Source organism: Schistocerca americana, chromosome 7, assembly GCF_021461395.2.
Source record: "Schistocerca americana isolate TAMUIC-IGC-003095 chromosome 7, iqSchAmer2.1, whole genome shotgun sequence".
In the NCBI taxonomy this organism is placed as follows: domain Eukaryota; kingdom Metazoa; phylum Arthropoda; class Insecta; order Orthoptera; family Acrididae; genus Schistocerca; species Schistocerca americana.
The window spans coordinates 476017689-476037747 of NC_060125.1; the positions used below are offsets into that span (position 1 = coordinate 476017689).

Below are 20059 nucleotides of genomic sequence, written 5' to 3' on the forward strand. Positions count from 1 at the left end.
TTTAAATGTACATGAATGTAAAGTTACACATTTAAAAAAAAGTGGCATCACATACTACAGTTATAATTATTCACAAGTAGGCTCTGTCAACTTGATACAAATACTATGGCATAACAGTTTGTAGAGATATGAAACGGAATCTTCAGACATGCTTAATCATAGGTAAGGCAGAGAGCATACCTGAGTTAATTGGCAGGATGCTGGCATGCTGTCGTCTACAAAGGAGACTGCTTAAGTCACTTGCACTTCCCATTTTAGAATATTGTTCATGTGATGTTGTTGGGTTCAAGGAGAATGTCATGGAATTGTTTATAGGGAGGGAAAAGACTGTATTGGCAGATTCTCTGACAGACATAAATTATCGTATGAAAACTTAATTATAAAATTTGTAGAACAGATATTTAGTAAAGAATTGAGAGATATACTTCAGTTCTGTATGTATCAGCCCCATAAGGATTGTGAAAACAAGTTTAGTCTAGTTACGCAATGCACAAAGCTATTTAATCAATGCTTCTTTGCATGCTCCACATATGATAGGAATGACTAGAAACTGTAACACATGGTGACTTAGGAAATATCCTCTGCTGTACACTTCACAGGGGTAGAGTATGAATGTAGATGTAGAAATGTTAGCATTTACCCACTTTTGTCAGCAGTAATGTTATATTGTTCATAAAACTGTGTATGACAACATTCTTTTAAGGTATATATTTTAAGACTAAGGGTATAATGCATTTATCTTCCACTGTGTTGTGTAAATGGAGAGTCAAAACTTCCCTACATTCCATAGGTTGCTGTCCCTGAGGTGAATTCATGAATTTTGAATTAAAATATTAACATATAAACAGCATTTCACAATTCCTATTAGAGACTTCTGTGGCTACTGTGAGGACTTCGTAGATGGAGTTCTGGTGAGGAACCCATGCCCAAAAGTGTACCGTTTGATATAAAAAAGTTCGAAGTTGAGATCACTTTGAAGTTGCCCACTTCACAGTAAAACCAGCGGACTAAGGGGGCCCCCTGACCAGAGTGCCTTACTGGAGCCCATAGCGAGGGTAATGCTTAGAGTACTTGTTGTTAGGTTCTCTTTTGTGTGATGGACATCCTTCTTATAGTCAAATGTGCACCATATGTACAGAGTACCACAGTCAGCCCGCAATCAAACCAGTTTCTCATAACTGTTGTTTTAGTTGGATGAAAATGGTGTGTGATGTCATAATTACAGCAGGGACTGACAATGGTGCCCTCTTTTCATTTTGGAGGTGCATACCATGAAGTGGGGATTTGAAAGTGGATGTTTTTGAAATTTGTGTTACATATGCAGATGGTGCATTAGTTAACAGGGTTTCTTGTCAAACCTGTAGCTACTAAAGGCCGCTCTACAACCCAGAAGTCTGCAATAGGAATTGAGGAACACCTTTTATATTTCTGTATGTATGTCGTCGTCATCGTTGTTGGGCTCTTCAGTCCAAAGACAGGTTTGGTGCAGCTCTCCTTGCTACTCTATCCTGTGCAAACGTCTTCATCTTTGAGTAAGTACTGCAACCTGCATGCTTCTGAATCTGCTTAGTGTACTCATCTCTTGGTCTCTCTGTATAATTCTTACCCTCCAGGCGTCCCTTCAACGCTAAACTGGTGATCCCTTGATGCCTCAGAACGGGTCATACCGACCGAGCCCTTCTTCTAGTCAAGTGGTGCCACAAATTTCTCTTCTCTCCAGTTCTTTTCAGTACCCCCTCATTAGTTAAGTGATCTACCTATCTAATCTTCAGCATTCTTCTGTAGCACCACATTTCGAAAGCTTCTATTCTCTTCTTGTCTAAACTGTTTATCATTCACATTTCACTTCCATACATAGCTACACTCCATATAAATACTTTCAGAAAAAGACTTCATGGCACTTAAATCTGTACTCATTGTTAATAGATCTCCCTTCTTCACAAATGCTTTCCTTGCCATCGCCAGTCTACATTTTATATCCTCTCTACTTCGACCATCATCAGTTATTTTGCTGCCCAAGTAATAACTTGTCTACTTTGTTAAGTATCTCATTTCCAAAAGTAATTCCCTCAGCATCACCTGATTTAATTTGATTACATTGCATTGTCCTCATTTTGCTTGTGCTGTATGAATGTAATCCAAATATTTATTTATTGAACAGAAGGGGTGGTATGCTATGTATATCCTCACATGGTAGCTTTTTTATATGATTTATTCCCATGTGAAAATTTCTATTTTTGCATCTGTCAGTATTTGTGTGAATAACATGAGAGTTAGCTAGCTATCTTGTATGATTATGAAAAATAATTAGATTTTTAAATGAAAGTAAACAGCAGCAGTTGCTTTCTGTAACTTTAGAGGCAGAATATGAGAGAGCAGTAACTTGAACTGAAACCAGATCAAAATTATTAAATTTATTCTTCTTCTTTATCTTCTGACTTTATCCTATGTTTGTATAGGATCGGCTAGTTATTCAGGGTTTGGTAATGTAAGTGGTACAGTGTGGCCATATGCCTTTCCTGTTGTCAAAATGATTAAATTAATTAAAATAATACATTATACCAAAATGTAAAATATGAATGGGCTATAATTTCTTCTACAATTTTAAGGACATTTCCAGCTTAGTAGTGATTGTCTGGATGACACTAAATACTGGTCTTATTTCAACTATTCTGAGGCCAGACTCCGGGTCACTGTGAAGGGAGGGAGGATAGATGGATGATCGAGGTTTAGTGTCCTGTCAGCAATGAGATCATTAGAGATGGATCACAACCTTAGATTGGGGAGAGATGGGAAACTAAATTGTCTGAATCATTTTCAGTGAGACCATCTCAGAATTTGCCTTAAGTGATGCAAAGAGACTTCATGAAATCTGAATATGGATGTGAATCCAGTGGCTTACCATTACGCTCCACCTTGATTGATAAAAAATTTTGCAGCCACATAAACAAGCATAAGTGAAATGCATGTGCATCACTATTAGCATTTGATAAATACAATGATGACCGAGACGATCATGTACATAGCAAATATTTGCTGAAGCATTTCATGTGAAAACCAAAAAGGATAAACAAAAGACAGGAAAGCAGTAATTGGGGAAACAAAATGTTAGGAAGAAGACCAAGAAGATTACACTTACTCTGCTCAATTTTATTGTTGCATTTCTTATTGATATTGTAACGCTTATCAACTTGTGTGGGCATAAATACGAGGGCATGCTGAAAACTGATGCCTCCAAATTTGTATGTGAAAACTCTGTAAGCTTTCTGAATAAAACAAATGTTACTAACAGTCTACATCTTTGTTCTTCATATGTACATATTTATTTCTAAACATAGTCACCCTGGTGACAAACACATTTCTCCCAATGAGAGGCCAGTTTGTTGTTACCATCATTGTAGAAGGTTTGACTTCGTTGTTGGAGTCACAACTTCAAATCTGCTTTCACCACGCCATTACTATCAAAGTGAAGTCGAAGAAAGTGTGCTTTGGGTTTTGCAAACGCATGAAAATCGAATGGGGACAAGTCGAGACTGCATGGAAGATTATGAATGACAGTAAACCCAAGGCAACAGATCGTTAGAGAGGTCATAGCTTTTGTATGCGGTCTGGCATTGTCATGCTAAAGGAGAGAGTGCTTCATGTGTGAACGAGCTCTTCATATTCAAAACTCAATTACAGCACACTGTTCCTCATGCACTAACATAGTTACATTAAACACAGCCATATTACATGCTACGATTCGTAGCCCTATAATGAGAGAGGATTGCAAATGTGTAGACACGAAGAAGAAAGGTATAGTGTGTTACTAACATCTGTCTTCTGTAAAAATCTGAGTTTTTACATTAAAAATTAAGAGATATTACTTTTCAGCACACCCTTGCAAAGCAGGTATTTACTGTTAAGAATGTTGTAAGCTGCCATATGCCATAAATGAGTCCTATTTTAACTGTAATCCCATTTTCAATATAATTTGTTCTCTTTCTTACAATTTTTTTTCTATCTATTTAAGGTTCTTCATGGAGATCTGGCTGCAAGGAACATTTTACTTGCTGATGAAAATGTAGTGAAGATCTGTGATTTTGGTCTAGCGAAGAGCATGTACAAATCAAACAACTATAAGAAGAAAGGAGATGTAAGAATCTTTACCTTTTGTGCTGTTTATTTAGTGTCTAAATTAATATGTAATTGTAGATAGGGCAGAATGGATAAAAATAAAATAAAGTAGGGTAAATAAAAAGCTGTAGACACTGGCTAAAGATGATATGCTTGACAGAAAATATACATACAAGATCATGAGGTTTTGGTGTCACAAAATAATGAGAGGGAAATGTGGAAGGCTAACAGAAAGTAACTTTAAAAAAACAGATTCGAGAAATACGGTAGTTGCACAGGTGATAAACTCGAGATGTCTAGATGTGTTATCAGACACCACAAAAACAAAACAAAAAAATAAGATAAACAATTTCCTGCGCATACTAACTGCAGAAAATTGTTTACATTCGGCAGGTTTTCCAGTACGTGACTTCTGATAGTTTCCTTCCTTCACTGCAATGAACTTGCACATTGTTTCTTTAAGGAAACTCGGATATTGCACTTGCGCTATCTATGTTGGCAACAGTTACCCTAGCATTGATCTTTAAATGACAAAATCAATCTACACATTAACTCACAATATTCAAAGGAAACTTCAAAATTTTTTTTCCATATGTGATCCGTAAAAAAGTTAACACACACTATTCAATGGGAAGATAGTTTTTCTGGAACATATATCTGCCAAAGTAAGTATGCCAGTATTATTTGTTGGCCACAAATAAGTCTAGGACTTATTCAGTCCAGTAGTGGACAGATATCGTATTCCAATTCAGTGTGTTCCTCCCACAGAAAGAACTATAGTATTATACAATTACAGCACAGTTAATGGAGGAGAATTATTCCTCAGGCTACAACAAATATCATTTGGACAGGTGGCCTCTGAAACAGTGTAAAAGCTGAAAATAGCATCTCAGAAAATACAGGAATGAGGGAACTAGTTTGTTGCCATTTCTGTTAACTCTTTGTCATCAAAGATGAACATTGTGGTCGCCTTCCAGTAAGTTCATAACTAAGAGCAGCATTTAAGGGGCACAGTTTTTCCCACAGTTCATTCACAACTAACTCATTGTTTCTAGGGCCCATTACCTGTTAAGTGGATGGCCATTGAATCGATCAGAGACAGGATATTCTCAACACAATCTGATGTCTGGTCATATGGAATTGTGCTCTGGGAGTTTTTTTCTTTGGCAAGGACACCATACCCAGGTTAGTTGTGAGCGTATATAGACAGCTGTGAAACTATTGTATTTATAGGACTACCCTTTATGGTGTTTGTAATTACATCTGTAGTATGTTCCTTGTGTTAAAATGATTCTTTTCATTTGTTTAAAAATTTAGGCATGGAAGCAGATGAGAAGCTTTATAACAAGTTGCTGAATGGTTATCGAATGGAGAAACCAGAATATGCAACATATAATATGTAAGTACAAACGAAAATGTACACTATACAAAAATATCTCTTCTAACTCGTGGCCTTTCAGATAGAACAGTGGTGTGGAACATGATTATTGACATAACACTAGTGAAATTGAAAATCACCAAAACAAACTGGATTCTTTTCTGCAACTTAGTAACATTTTATGACTGTTGTCATTCACGGTTGTGGCTGTTATGTAAGAGCACAATAGCACGTGAACACCCTAACGTTTGACACCGTGCAGATTTATTGGTTATTTTTCTTTGAATGCCGTTAAACGTATTGTAGGTGTGCTAATCTGAAATGCACATTACCGTTCTACTCTGCTGTCCTACATTGGTCCTCTTTACTCAGTGAAACTTGGCATCAGGGTTGCAAGCGCATCTTCACTTGTGCGTGTTTTAAGGAGCTTCTGTGCATGCACAATTGGCATGACATAATTGCCTTATGGGCCAAATAAATACAAATTTGATAAACAATATGCACGGTTTGTGGCGTTCAGTACTAGCCCTTACCACTCAACAAGTTTACATCAGCGCCACCAGGTGGTAGCACACTGCCGCAGACATTTATTCACGTTTGCTTGGCATAAATCCTGCTAGGTGGTAGCACACTCCACAGATATACCAAGTCACTCACAATATAGTAAAATTAGATTGGTCATCGTATATGTTATACAATCTGTTCATTGTAAGAATAAACCTGATGTAAACAAACGTAAACACAATGATTGGTCAGAAGCCATAGCACATGTACACTGGTGTTGTTACACTCTTGGAAGTAGGTCCTACTTATGTATTAGATGTATTATTACTACGTTACGTTAAATGACACTTTAAGATATTCAAATGTATTAACAGCCATCAATGTTTTTCTTAATCACGCTTTAGCTATGTAGTTTTTATTTTGAAAACGGTATACAGTCACAGCCTCTGCAGCTTTGGGGTCTGATTGTCGCACTATTAATGCAAAGGATGAAAATGGCTGAGGCCGAGGCTGCTTTCTGTTCCGTAGTGAAACATGCATGTGGAATATGGATAAAAGCGCCAAGAAATAGGCTGTTCTTAATGATTTTCATAAATTTATGGAGATAATCGGCTTTGAAGTTTTCCCAGTCACTGTATGTAACACATTTGATACATAAGTCCACATTGTCTGTGTAGTGCAGTCAGTAGTGTAATGGAATGCTAACCAAATACATTTAATGGTTAGTTAGTTCAGATCTCTCCAGTATAATTTTTTTTTGTCATTAAATTTGAAATACCTACATCTCGTAATTAAAAAACTCATCATCATTTTTTATGAATAATGCATGTCTTCTTGTTTCTAATTACATATTGGACGCGAAATTCCTGTTTTCATTTCAAATAAAAATTCTTAGTTATCAATGTTTTATGAAAGACTGTTCATAAAAGTTGCTTAAATTATGAAAACATAACAATTTCATTTTCTAAATAAAAAATGAGTCCAAATCCTCTTTATTTGGACTTTTTTTACATTTGCTACTGTACCATTACAATATAAACCTGACAGAACTGATACGGAGCCAAGTTGCGGAATTTGGCCTGAGAAGTAACAAGACTGTTAAGCTGCCAGACTTACTGGAACTAACGCATGCAGCTGTTTCACACATAACTGTCGAATTCTGGCAGGATATAGAACAGCTCTGTTTAAAATAAGAGGAGAAAATTCAGCTCCTGGGTGGCTTCGTGGTTTCTATTCTTGATAGGCTTGTTATCAACGTAGTAGGTGATACTTCCAGAACTGAAGTGTATTTCTCGGATTCGGATAAGGAAGGAGCTAAGAGATTACCAGACAACTGACTGTAATTAATACTTACAGTGGCTTCAGTATTCAACAGTACAGTGAAATCCCTGCAGTATGCTTTTGCATTACATACAGGTCGCTCAGAAAAATTACCCTATGTTTATGATAGAAATTTTCATAACTGTTGTTTGTAATTAGAATACTATGTCAGGTGAGAAAAAGTGCATTTTATGCTTTCGGTCTGGTCACCTAAGAAGTGCACGGTAGTGCTGGAATTATTTCTTTGCTCATCTTTTTTATGTACGAACTGCAACTACTCACATATATTACAGCTTAGTTGGACCATTGGCTGTCCAGTGCTGTCCACGTTTAATGTGCTGGTAAAGCTGTTGTTCCGCATTATTGCTCAGTCTACGTGCATGTAACAAGCATAAAACATATCCATACAATCGTACTTGACTGTACTGGTCACAGCTTAGCTTCCGCTCCACGTGAAGAGAGATCCAATGAGATTCAAGCAAACATGGAAGAATGCGTGGCCTAACTGCAGTGTTTACATCAGGTTTATTCGTATGGTGAATAGAGTATAGTTACAGTGATAGAAAAACCTATGTTATGTGATTCTGAATGAGATATAGTACATCAAGGTTTGGGTTTTATCATACAATAATCCATTTGTGGTGCTCAAAAGCATAAAGCACATCATTGTCGATAGTGCAACTGTAGCATTTATGCTTTTGTCATATGTTGATCTTATGGTGGCTCAGGTTTGTCTGTAACTGGTTTCTCTAGTATTCACGTAAATATGGGGGTGTTGAAGGCGGTGTGCTTTTGGTCCTTGCGGCTCTCAGTGCCTCATTTGTATTCTAGTCAAGTGACCTTGTCGGTAGATACTACTACTCGAATTTAACAATTTCCGCAAATGGCAGTTTGCGCTTAGAGCGGGTTGCTTACTGTGCAGGACTCTGCTTTCCTGTGTAGTGTCGACACGAATCTGTTGAACCTGTATTAAGGGCTAGCAGAAAAGAAAATTACTAGGAAAAACTGGCCGCAAAGAAAGTAGCCCCTCCCAGACCAGATCTGTTGCTTGAGAAAGTAATGAAATCAAATCAGTGTGACTACAGGCGAACATTTAACAAAGAAGTGTGTAACAAGCATAAGTTGTTGTGTGGGTGCAGTTTAATAGTGTCTGATTTTCAGCCTGGAAGTTAATGAATTAACTAATATATGATTTAGGGATACCATATGAGTTAGGGATGTTGTACATTTGTCCGAAAAAAATAAAGTATGAAAACTTCCGCTTACACAAAAATCAGAAATGGAGAGTAGCCAAAGCTCCACTTAATTATTTACAAAACAACAAAATTCCACAAAAACAATTCTTCCTTTTTTTTCAGAGAAGTTATGCATATTATTATTATTATTATTATTATTATTATTTTATTGTTGTTGTTGTTGTTGACAGTGGCTGAAGTTATATAAATATGTTGATAAGCATAACTGTTATACAGATACAGCAGATGCTATTAATTTCACATTCTGATATTTATCTGAAATTAAAAATTTGTGAACACCCAGAATGTATACATACGGGCTGCCACTGGTCATTCAGATTAAAACTTCTTGGCTCATCTTAGCTATATTGCTGCAGGAGCCTTCCACAAAAGGATGTCCTTTCTCACCATGGTTAATGGCAGAGACACATGAAAGGAATATAGTACATTCACTGAAGTAGGTTATTGAGGTTGACTTACTATGATTACTTCAGAGGTGTTAATCTACTTGAGTCTTCCTTGACAATGAGATTAAAGTTCTTGTGTAGCATACGAAAGGGGGAATAAATTTTATACAAAGTACAGAAGTGACCAGTTCCAGCTTCCTAAGTACGGGCATGAAACACACAGTTGTAAATTCGTTTATATGAAGTGCTGCATTCAGTAGGAGCTGCCAAGCTGTGTATTGTTAAGGTAATTCAAATTGACAAATTTCCCAATATCAAGAAAATAAGTAAGTTTGTGATGCTGCTGCCTTGGCCCACACCTCTTCCTGTACCCACCCCTGCCCTACCCATCGTGTATTGATAGATCATCCAGTCATTCAAACATAGGTTTTTCCATAGGAACATGTTATGTGGTATATTCTGATCTGTGACACTTTTTTATCTTGATGATCAGGTTGTAAATAGTCATTACATCATGTTAGTGCAATATTTGGCATATGTCTTTTACCCTTGGGTGTATGGCCATAACAGACATTGCACCTTTGTGCATGTCACTTTCTGTGTTAGGTTTCATGACACACATTACGCAACTGTAGTAGTACCTGTTGTCTCAGAATTCATTCCAGTTCTTGCTATCACATCCGAGGTGTTGCAGCTCCCATATTCCTGTTGCACATGCTATGATTGTATTAACTCTTCCTCATGTCTGACACTGGTTATGATTTGACAGTTTGTGCAGCATCGGTTTTATGTATATTGATTTTCAATACACAGTGTCCCAGGTTCTCACCAACCAACAAATCTAGAAATGGTAGTTGTTGGTCCATTCTTGGCTCCACAGTAAATATTATGTTGACATGGATAGTGTGCTGATGTCTTAGGAACTCGATGAACTATTCTTCACTAGGGCTCAACTTACGTGTACTGCATCTCAACTTTACAAGGTGCCAAGTCCGATGCCTGTCTTTTGAAATGTTGCATGAAGAAATTGGCAATTATGAGCAGAACAGAAATGACCTAGTAGATCTGATGACATACTGAAAGATAAGCACAGATCCAATGCCACCGATCTCACAGAATATGAATTGGTTAATAAATGAATCTTCTTTTTTGTAGATGTACATAGGAATATGCAGAACACAGGAGCCCTGCGACCTCACCTATAGGGGTCACCAAAAATTCATAAAGACAATGTACCATTAAGACCAGTCTTAAGAGCTCCTGACTCAATTATATATAAACTGGCAAAACAGTTTCACCATTTCATGTTGTTCCTTTGTTTACAAAAGTGCCACTCATTGACTCTGTGGGCCATAACAGTTCCATTTTTGTGCAGGGTGTCACCAAGCTCTTTAATGAATGTCTTACCATGAGCTACTAATCTTTACAAGAATGTTCACAATGAGAGAGGTAAATGATAATTAATTGAAACCCTCAGCTGCCGACCGGTGTTGTTAATATACCTCAATAGGGACAGTTGAAAATGTGTGCCCCAACCGGGACTCGAACCTGGAATCTCCTGCGTACATGACAGACGCTCTGTCCATCTGAGCCACCAAGGACACAGATGAATAGTGCAACTGCGGGGACTTATCCCTTACACGCTTCCCGTGAGATCCACATCATTATTATTAGCGACAATGATGCTATTGCAGCAATAGTGGTTACTCTAGGCAAAAAGTCATAAAGAAAACTAGGACAGTATTTATGTTTGGCTGAACTGGCAGTCAGTCAGCTTACTGATCAGATGAAATGAGTTCAGTTCTGACAAATGCAAAGCAATTGTGGTTAAATCTGGAAGAAGTTTTAAACAGAAGTCAAGACAAAAATGTACAGTTGACACAGAAATCCCATGGTTTAAATATACAAATCAGAACATTTTATGGAAAAGAGACCACTACCCACTCACTACAAGGGAGACTGTAGGGAAATGAGTAGAGCAAACTTAATAGCAATTGAGGCAACTGTAAGAATGGCCATGTTTGAAGCCCACAGTAACAGTCACTTCAGATATGGCAAAAGATCTGTCAGAAACTCCTAGGAAGTTCTTATCATACAGATCAGTGAACATGACTGAACCTTCTAACCAGTCTGCAGTGTATCCATCTGATGTTTAAAGTGAAGACAGCTGACAGAAAGCAGAAATATTAACCCTCAAGTGGGCACAGCGTTTTTCGTAACGTGAGTGGACACTTAGCGTATTTTGTACACGTGTTAAGAATAGCTGTCCTCACGTTATTAAGGTGAATGTGTGTGGTGAAAATCGCAGTTTTATCTTAGTTTACTTAAACAATGATAAAATAAAATTACATAAAATAAGCTAAAGTACTGTTTAATCGAACAATAATGAAAGAAACTTCTTTATATCACTCTGTTGCCACAGACAGGTGTTACCCAACAGTAATGATGCACTCAAAGCATTAAGCAGCGCAGTTGCATCAGATCCCAGCTAACCACTTATTTAGTTACTAATTATCCCGTAAACAACTGCCTTAGTGTGGGATTGTGCGGTTAGCACATAATCAGTCATTTTATAGCATGGAGTGTAAATTTTTTCTTACCTAGCATGTTTTTTGTTTCATATTACTGCTGCCTACTTGTACGTGTGACAACATATTTTATCATTGTGTTAGCTAACAGAACATGTATAGGCTCACATTTGTGAAAAAGCAATGGCATGATGCAGAACACTTTCATTTGGGGGTGGCGCACTTAATACATATGAGCACCTGTTTGAGGGTTAAATTCTGTATTTAGAAATGTATTTACACCCTATGATGCTACTGCACCAATGTTTGACCACGGCACAGTCACAATTGAGAAATGTTCATAGTAACACTCACAATAGGAAATAATAATAATAATAATAATAATAATAATAATAATAATAATAATAATAATAGAGAACTTAAAACCAACAAGACACTGTATCTGACAGAATTCCAGTGAGATTTTACATCAAAAATGCTTCTGAATTAGCCCTTCCCCTAGCTCATATTAATTCTGCATCTCTGGCACAGTGAGTAGTCTCCCATGACCGGAAAAGAGCACAGGTCATATATATATATATATATATATATATATATATATCTCTCTCTCTCTCTCTCTCTCTCTCTCTCTCTCTCTCTCTCTCTCTCTCTCTCTCTCTGTGATTGTGTGTGTGTGTGTGTGTGTGTGTGTGTGTGTGTGTGTGTGTGTGTGTGTGCAATATATAAAAGGAAAGGGAAAGGTTGTTATCCAAAATCTCTAAAAGCTCTTGGCTGATTTACTCCAGATTTCTACAATGTCCCCTAATGGATATTTGGGCAGAAATAGTCAATAGGCTGATTCAAATATATATATATTTAAAAAATGATGTGACACATTGAGCATACAAGAATCGGGAATCACATAGGAATTGGGAGTCGCAGATGCCATGAGAGGACACTACAGTCACCAGAGGGTGTTGGTATACCAACATGGGTGGAATGCACTGATGCCATCACCATTCATCTCTTGAAAGCATTGGGAGTAACATGGCTAGCTACACATACTGCAAAATGCCTGAGATGCATTGCATTTATGGCAAGGCCAACTGCAGTGGATGAGAAGCCGCGTGATTGTGTAAAGTGAAATATCCTGATAGGAAAGTGCTGTGCCACACATTATTAGCTGTTCTGCATTGCTGACTGGCAAAACCAGCTTCTTCCATGTGTACAAGCCACATACGGGTTGCCAACAAACAACATGGACATTTGTAGCAAAGGAAAGTATTCTCAAAAGTGTGCAGCATACATCATCAACAAGTACACAAGATGTATCCCATGTCACTGCTATTCCCCATACTACTCCCGGTGCATTGTGCATGACAAATGACTGCATCTGTTTCATTTGTAATGTGTTCAGGCATTGAAACTGGGGGACTACAACTAGTGCATGGGATTTGCTTGGTGGTTTCTGCAGGAATATGCTGCAGGCAGAAGCTTCACAGCAAGTGTCCTCTTCACCAATGAGGCTGTGTTCTCAATTGAGAGTGTGATGAACATTCACACTCTGTGTATGTGAGGAGATGTGAACCCACAAATATGTGCGCCTCACAATGCAAATTTACACTTAACGTCTACTGTTTGATGTGGCTGTACATTCTCCCAGACTGACTCGTGGGTCGCATGTATCTTATATTCCTGCAAGAGGTTCTGCCTGACATGCTGAATGATATTCCCATGCCTATTCGTCACTGCACTACATTTCAGCATACAAGTGAGGGTACATCCTTGGGCAACATTTATCGGCCACTGGATTTGTTATGATGGACCAGTTGCATGGGCAGCATGATCGCCCGATCCTTCCCAGTCGACTTTTTTCCTATGAGGGGTATCTACAGGACATGGTTTCTGAAACACCTGTTACGTCACTGTAGGACGTAGTGGGCGGGACTGTTGGAGCAGCAGGTTGGCTTCAAGATATACCAGGCACCTTTGAGAGGGTGTGCCATTCAATGCAACATCAATGTAAGGTGTGTCTTGAGGCATCTAGTCAAAACTTTGAGCATCTCCTGTAGTGAGCGTCCACATTTGTAGCATGTGACTAAATAACTGCAACACCATTTAGTAGTTTAGTTGCCACAGATGGCCTTTGTGACCCCCGCCCCATTCCTGTGTGATTACCGATCCTTGTTGTAGGCCTATTGTCCCATGTCAGTTTGTAAATGTTTTTTACTATACCAAACATGGAAATTTTTTTCTTTTTAATATACACAATTTATAAATATGTATAAAATATATAAAGGAGAAACATTGTTACCAAACATCCTGAAAAATACTTTATCGATTTAGTTTAAAGTTCTTGGCAGACTGACTTCATAATTTCTACATTCAAATGAAAGAGTGGAGATAATTAATGAAAAATTAAATGCCTATCAAACAAAATGAGTTGTCGTAAACTGTCTATAACTCCTATTGCGGGAATAAGTTAAAATGGCAATGCCCGTCTCAGAAATAGTACCATCACATGTCACTATAGTTCAATTCTTTTATCTTGGCGGCTCGCGCATGCCCGCCCAGACGCTGGAGATTGCTGCGTTGCCAGTTGCACATGACGCACGCGCCAATAGCAGCAGCGCCATAGTATAGCATAGTTCGCAAGCTTACGTGTAGGGGGGAGCGCGCAGTTCATGAAGTAAAGCCACCACGACCGCATTAACCCATCGCTGCTACAAAGACATGCTCCCTGCATTCCGTGCTGTGAGCGATTTTGTCACTGCACTGCTCGCCTGTGCAGACACATTGTGTTCTGACTGCTTTGACACTCTTTATCATTCGATTCCACAAAAACTATTTGGCTCAAAAATTAGATTTTTACCTATCTTCTTGACTGATACCTTCCCCCCATAAATGACTTAATTTTGTTTCGATGTTCAATGCAGTTATTATGCAGCATTAAATATAGTAAACATTTGCACGAAATTTTGAAGAGTTTGCAGAAGTAAAAGTCCATGGAGTATACTTTCCGTATGGTCGATTTTAGTTGCCACAATGTTGGGAATGAAATGTGGACAAGATACCTATATATTTCATTTAATTTAAGTACCACATAAGTGTCGTATGTAATATTGAGAAATATTCCACCTTTCGCGACTGTAACAAAAGTTTTACTTACACTGGGCACGTTTGGCTTTATTTTAAAGCACTTCAATCAATCAAAAGGAAGTAGAATGGCTCTGAGCACAATGGGACTTAACTTCTGAGGTCATCAGTCCCCTAGAACCTAGAACTACTTAAACCTAACTAACCTAAAGACATCACACACATCCATGCCCGAGGCAGGATTCGAACCTGCGACCGTAGCGCTCGCGCGGTTCCAGACTGTAGCGCCTAGAACCGCTCGGCCACTCCGGCCGGCAAGGAAGTAGACAAAATACATTAAACAAAACTGTGGACTTACAAAAACATTAGGACTTGAATATACCATCTGTCAGTGAAGTGCTCAGAGCTATGTCAAATATAATTTTGTGTGTGGCACACACAAACAGCATTTATTTGCTAAAACACTGATGAGCCAACACAAACGTTGAATATTGTGCTACCACAACACAAAACTACGAAAGGTGACTTGGCAATGGAGGACACAAAATACAGTCCTCTTATGATGCTTCAAAAGAGAGAAACGTGTCTGGTCTAAATAAGTCGCTTATTACAGTTGCAGAAGAGGGATATATTTCAATACCATTGGTAAAACTGCAACTGTGGAACAAAAACAAGAAATAGAACATGAATACCATTGTGTGTGTTCCATACCTTTCACCGATGGAAGTGCTTTAAAATAAAGCCAAACGCGCCGTGTGTATATAAAACTTTTATTACAGTCGCGAAAGACGGAATATTTCTCAATATTACATACGACACCTATGTGGTACTTAAATTAAATGAGATATTGTTATACAGTAAATATTATATGAAATTTAGGTATTTTGTCCACATTTCATTCTCAACATAGTGGCAACTAAAATCGACCATACGGAAAGTATACGCTATGGACTTTTACCTCTGCTAACTCTTCAAAATTTCGTGCAATGGTTTACTACATTTAATGCTGCATATCAAAACAAAATTAAGTCATTTATGGGGGAAGGTATCAAGCAAGAAGACATGTAAAAATCAAATTTTTTTGGCCAAATAGTTTTTGTGAAATCGAATGATAAGTGTGTCAAAGCAGTGGGAACACCATGTGTCTGCACAGGCGAGAAGTGCAGTGATGACAAAATCGCGCACAGCGCGGAATGCGGGGAGCACGTGTCTGCAGCAGCGAAAAAGTTAATGAAGAGGCAAAGCAATAGAAATTTCATTCAAACGAATAAAATTCGTGAAGTAAGGCACTCCAATATTGTTTTTAAATAAAGAAAATATCAAGCACTGCAGAAGGTTTGAACTCATAACCTTTCACTTGGCAGCCCAACACCTTAACCGTTCCGCTACCTCAGCTCATCGAACGGTGTGACTCCTAAGGTCTCTAAAACGCAACTACTTATAAACACTGTTGGTATGACTACGAATTACTCGCACTTCGTCGAAGTACAATAGGAAATAAACAATTACCGCTGTTCTTTATGGCGAAAAAGCAGTTCGTGAGATTGAAACAAACACCTTTCCTTGCTATCGCCTGAATTAGGAGTCTTATTGGTTGTTTGGTTTGATTAATTAATAGAATATGAAGCAATTGGTATAAAGAATACTTTTTCCAAACTTTCTGTAAAAGAAAATCTGCTATCAAGACATTGCTTTTGTTCTATTACTTTATTTATGACTGAAAGTTTCTAAAACTGAAGACACTCGTCCGTGCTCTGCACTGCTGTCGAGATCTGGCAACGTCGTTCTCTGTTCATTGGCTGACTGTGTTTTGTGACGTCAGATGCGCAGAACGAACCTAAACTCGGCCGCCAAGATATATGATGCGCACTTTAGATTGTAGGACAAGCAAAACCTTAACAGAAACATGATTACAGACTCTTATTGATTAATTGCAGTTGTTACATATGACACACACCCTAGAAGATGTTTTAGTCTGAATTTTGTAGTTATTTTTATTATTAAAGTCCACAGTGCCATACAAATGCTAAGGCAGTGCATAATTTGTGATGTAATTATTATCACGAAACTTTTGGTTTGAAATTGGTGTTTATTTGAAAAAGTCATAGCCAGAAACCTAGACCCTGATTTTTATTAATACCACAGGTGAAGACACAGTCATTCATCACATTCTGTTGACACCTAGTGGTTCAAATATGCCCTTTGATTTAAAGTGATTGCAGTTTGCCATGGAGCTTGCATTCATTACGAGTATCAACAAGGCACAGGGCCAATCACTTTGTGTGGCAGGTATTAAACATCCCAGGCAATGCCGGGCACTGCAGCTAATTCCAGTATACAAAAAGAGTAAAATGTAGGTGCACAAAACAACAGCATTGTACCACATCAACATCAAGTAGTAACCAAGATGTTACCTTAAGCAGTGTCTCTGCAGATGTGAAATTGCACTGGTGAGTAATGAATTGACTGAACCTGGTATGCTATACTGGACTGCAAATATTTTTCAGGAACAAAAATAATGTAGAGTGTGCCCATAGGAAGCTTAATAGGTCATTTAATCTTCTCTCAATACATAAACAATTTACCAGATAGGAATAGCAGTTTTAGTTGTTAGTTCACTGCCATTGCTGTTGGCTACAGCAAAGTATCCATGAATGGACAATTGTGAGGAATTGCGGAAAGACTTGAACAAATTATTTTTTATTTATCACAAGACATGCCAGCAGCATGTATACAAAAAGTGGCATTACAATGCAAAGGAATATGTATACAAATATACTTAAAATAATGAATTAGTGAATAAAATATTTTTTATACATACATGTGGTCAATGTGATATGATATACAGAAATATTATGTGTATCATGTGAGACTAGAAGCTATTGGTTACACAATGTCCAGGTCTTGGATCCACTTCATAGCTCGAGGTATGGCTTCTATGAAGTCCTCTTCTGATGCACTGAATTTCCTTCCACTTGATGTAATGATAGCTCTCTTCAAATATGGATAAATGCAAGGTACCACCTATAACTAGGAGAAAATTAATGGTGTATGTCTTGAGGGGTAACACTAAGAAGTGATATGAAGTGGGAAAATTATGTAAAATCTGTCGTTGGAGAAGGCAAATGGAAGGTTTGCGGAAGGGTTCAGGGGAATTTCAATGTGTCTGTAAGTCACATACAAGACACAAGTGTGACCAATTCTAGGGATTGTTCCAGCGTAGGAATCCTTCTGCATATGCACTGACATGGTTACTCTGCAATTCACATTTAAGTGCCTGGCAAACGGTTCATCAAACCATCTTAAAGCTGTTTCTCTACTACTGAACTCTTGATCAGCACATAGAAAAAATGAACATTTAAATCTTTCCGTGTGACTACCAATTCCTCTTATTTCAGTATGAAGTGATTTCTCTCTCTGTCAGTGGGTGCCAACAAAATATCTTCACATCTGGAAGAGAAAAACAGTGAAAGAAATTTCACAAGAATATACTGCTGCAAAGAAATGTGCCATTGTTCTAATGATTGCCACCCCAGTTTGCGTATCATATCCTTGACATTCTATCCCCTGTTTTGCAATAATAGAAAATGAGCTGCCCATCTTTGAACTTTCTCGATGTCCTCCTCCAATCCTATCTGATGCAGATCGCACACTGCACAGCAATATGCCAGAAGAGGACGGTAAAGTTTAGTGTTGGCAGTCCCTTTAGTAGACTTCTATTTTCTAACTATTTTTCTAATGATTCACAGTCTCTGGTTTGCTTTCCCCACAATGTAATGTATGTGACTGTTCAAATTTAAGGTTTTGGTAACTGTAATCCCAAAGTATTTAGTTGCACTCACAGCCTTTACATTATTGTGGTTTATTGTGTAGCTGAAGTTTAGTGGATTTCCTTTAGATGCATGTGGGTGACTTCACACTTTTCATCAGTCAGTTATCATGTTTTGAACCATGCAGATACCTTGTCTAAATCATTTAGCAATTGATCATCATCATCTGAAGACTTCGACATGGTACATATCTGTGTCATCTGCAAACAATCTGACGGCCACTCAGATTGTCTAGTAAATCGTTTATATAGATCAGGCACAGCAGAGGGCCGTTAACACTTTTTTAGGGAATGCCAGATATTACTTCTGTTTTACTCAATGACATTCCATCAGTTACTACGTACTGTGACATTTCTGACAGGAAATCATGAATGCAGTCATACAACTGAGACATACTCCATTAGCACACAATTTGATTAGAAGTGACTTGTGAAGAATGGTGTCAAAAGCCTACTGGAAATCTAGAAACATGGAATCAATGTGGCATCCCGTGTTGATAGCACTAATTACTTCATGAGAATCTACATCTAAACCATACTCCACAAGCCACGTAACGGTATGTGGCAGTGGGTGTTTCCCGGTACTATTAACTGATCCTCCATTCCCTGTTTCACTCATGAATGGCACGTGGGAATAATGACTGCGGTAAGCTTATGTATTGGTTCTAATTTCTAGAATTTTCTTGTTGTGGTCATTTCACGTGATGTATGTGGATGGAAGTAATGTGCTGTCTGACTCTTACCAGAAAATGAGAAAATGCTCTCTCAAGAGTTCAATAGTAAGCATCTTTGTGATGCATGATGCCTGTGTTATAGCATCTGCCACTGGAGTTTGTTGAGTATCTGTGTAACACATTTGCACCTACTACACGATCCTGTGACAAAATATGCCACTTTTTGTTCTCTCTCTCTCTCTCTCTCTCTCTCTCTCTCTCTCTCTCTCTCTCTCTCTCTCTCTCTCTCTCTCTCTTCCCCCCCCCCTCCCCCTCCCCTCTCCCCTCTGCTACCAGTCCTACCTGGGAAAAATCTGATTTATGAATAATATTCAAGAACCGATCAAACAAGTGCCTTGTAAGCATTTACTTCCTTGGTGGTTTACAGTTCTTAAGATTCTTCTTGTGAATCTGTCTGGCATCTGCTTTTCCTACTTCATTTTATGTGATCATTCCACGTAAGTTTGCTGTGAATAGTTATTCCCAGATATTTTACAGTAGATGCTGTTTCCAGTAATTTGTCGTCAGCAGTGTAGTTGTACAACAGTGGTGTGTGATGCATTACTGTTTTACATAGTGTCAGCTGCAAGAGCCTGACTAATTCATCAATCGTCCATGGGTCATTCTGAAAATGGAAGCTGTCTTCTGGTGTTGATACTTTCTTACATACTACCGCATTATGTCTGAACAGTCTTGAAGAGCTTGTGATGCTTTCTATTACATCATTTATATACATTGTAAACAGTAATGGTTGTATCGCACTTCCTTAGGGTACTTTGTAATCTACCTTTATTTCTGACTGTTTTGTTTGATTATGAGTGATGCGTTGAGTTCTATCAATGAGGTGATTCTGAATCCAGTTGCAAATTTGGTCTGACACTTGATAAGTTCTTTTTTTTCCCCCCCTCCTCTCTAAACAGCAGTTCGGGAATCCATGTTGAGTTTTTTTTATAT

The 20059-nt window shown here is 38.1% G+C and overlaps 1 protein-coding gene across 5 annotated transcripts in view; it reads left to right on the forward strand.

The window, feature by feature from the left end:
* Nucleotides 1–20059, forward strand: part of LOC124623201 (vascular endothelial growth factor receptor 3) — a 512828-nt gene that overhangs the window by 484435 nt on the left and 8334 nt on the right. For 3 of the 5 annotated variants that reach the window (XM_047149015.1, XM_047149017.1, XM_047149016.1), the window contains exons 21-23: nt 4013–4135; nt 5172–5301; nt 5434–5515. In XM_047149015.1, coding sequence (XP_047004971.1) covers nt 4013–4135; nt 5172–5301; nt 5434–5515 — 335 coding nt within the window. The remainder of the gene's footprint in view (nt 1–4012; nt 4136–5171; nt 5302–5433; nt 5516–20059) is intronic. The other 2 variants (XR_006980681.1, XM_047149018.1) reach the window with 2 other exon arrangements.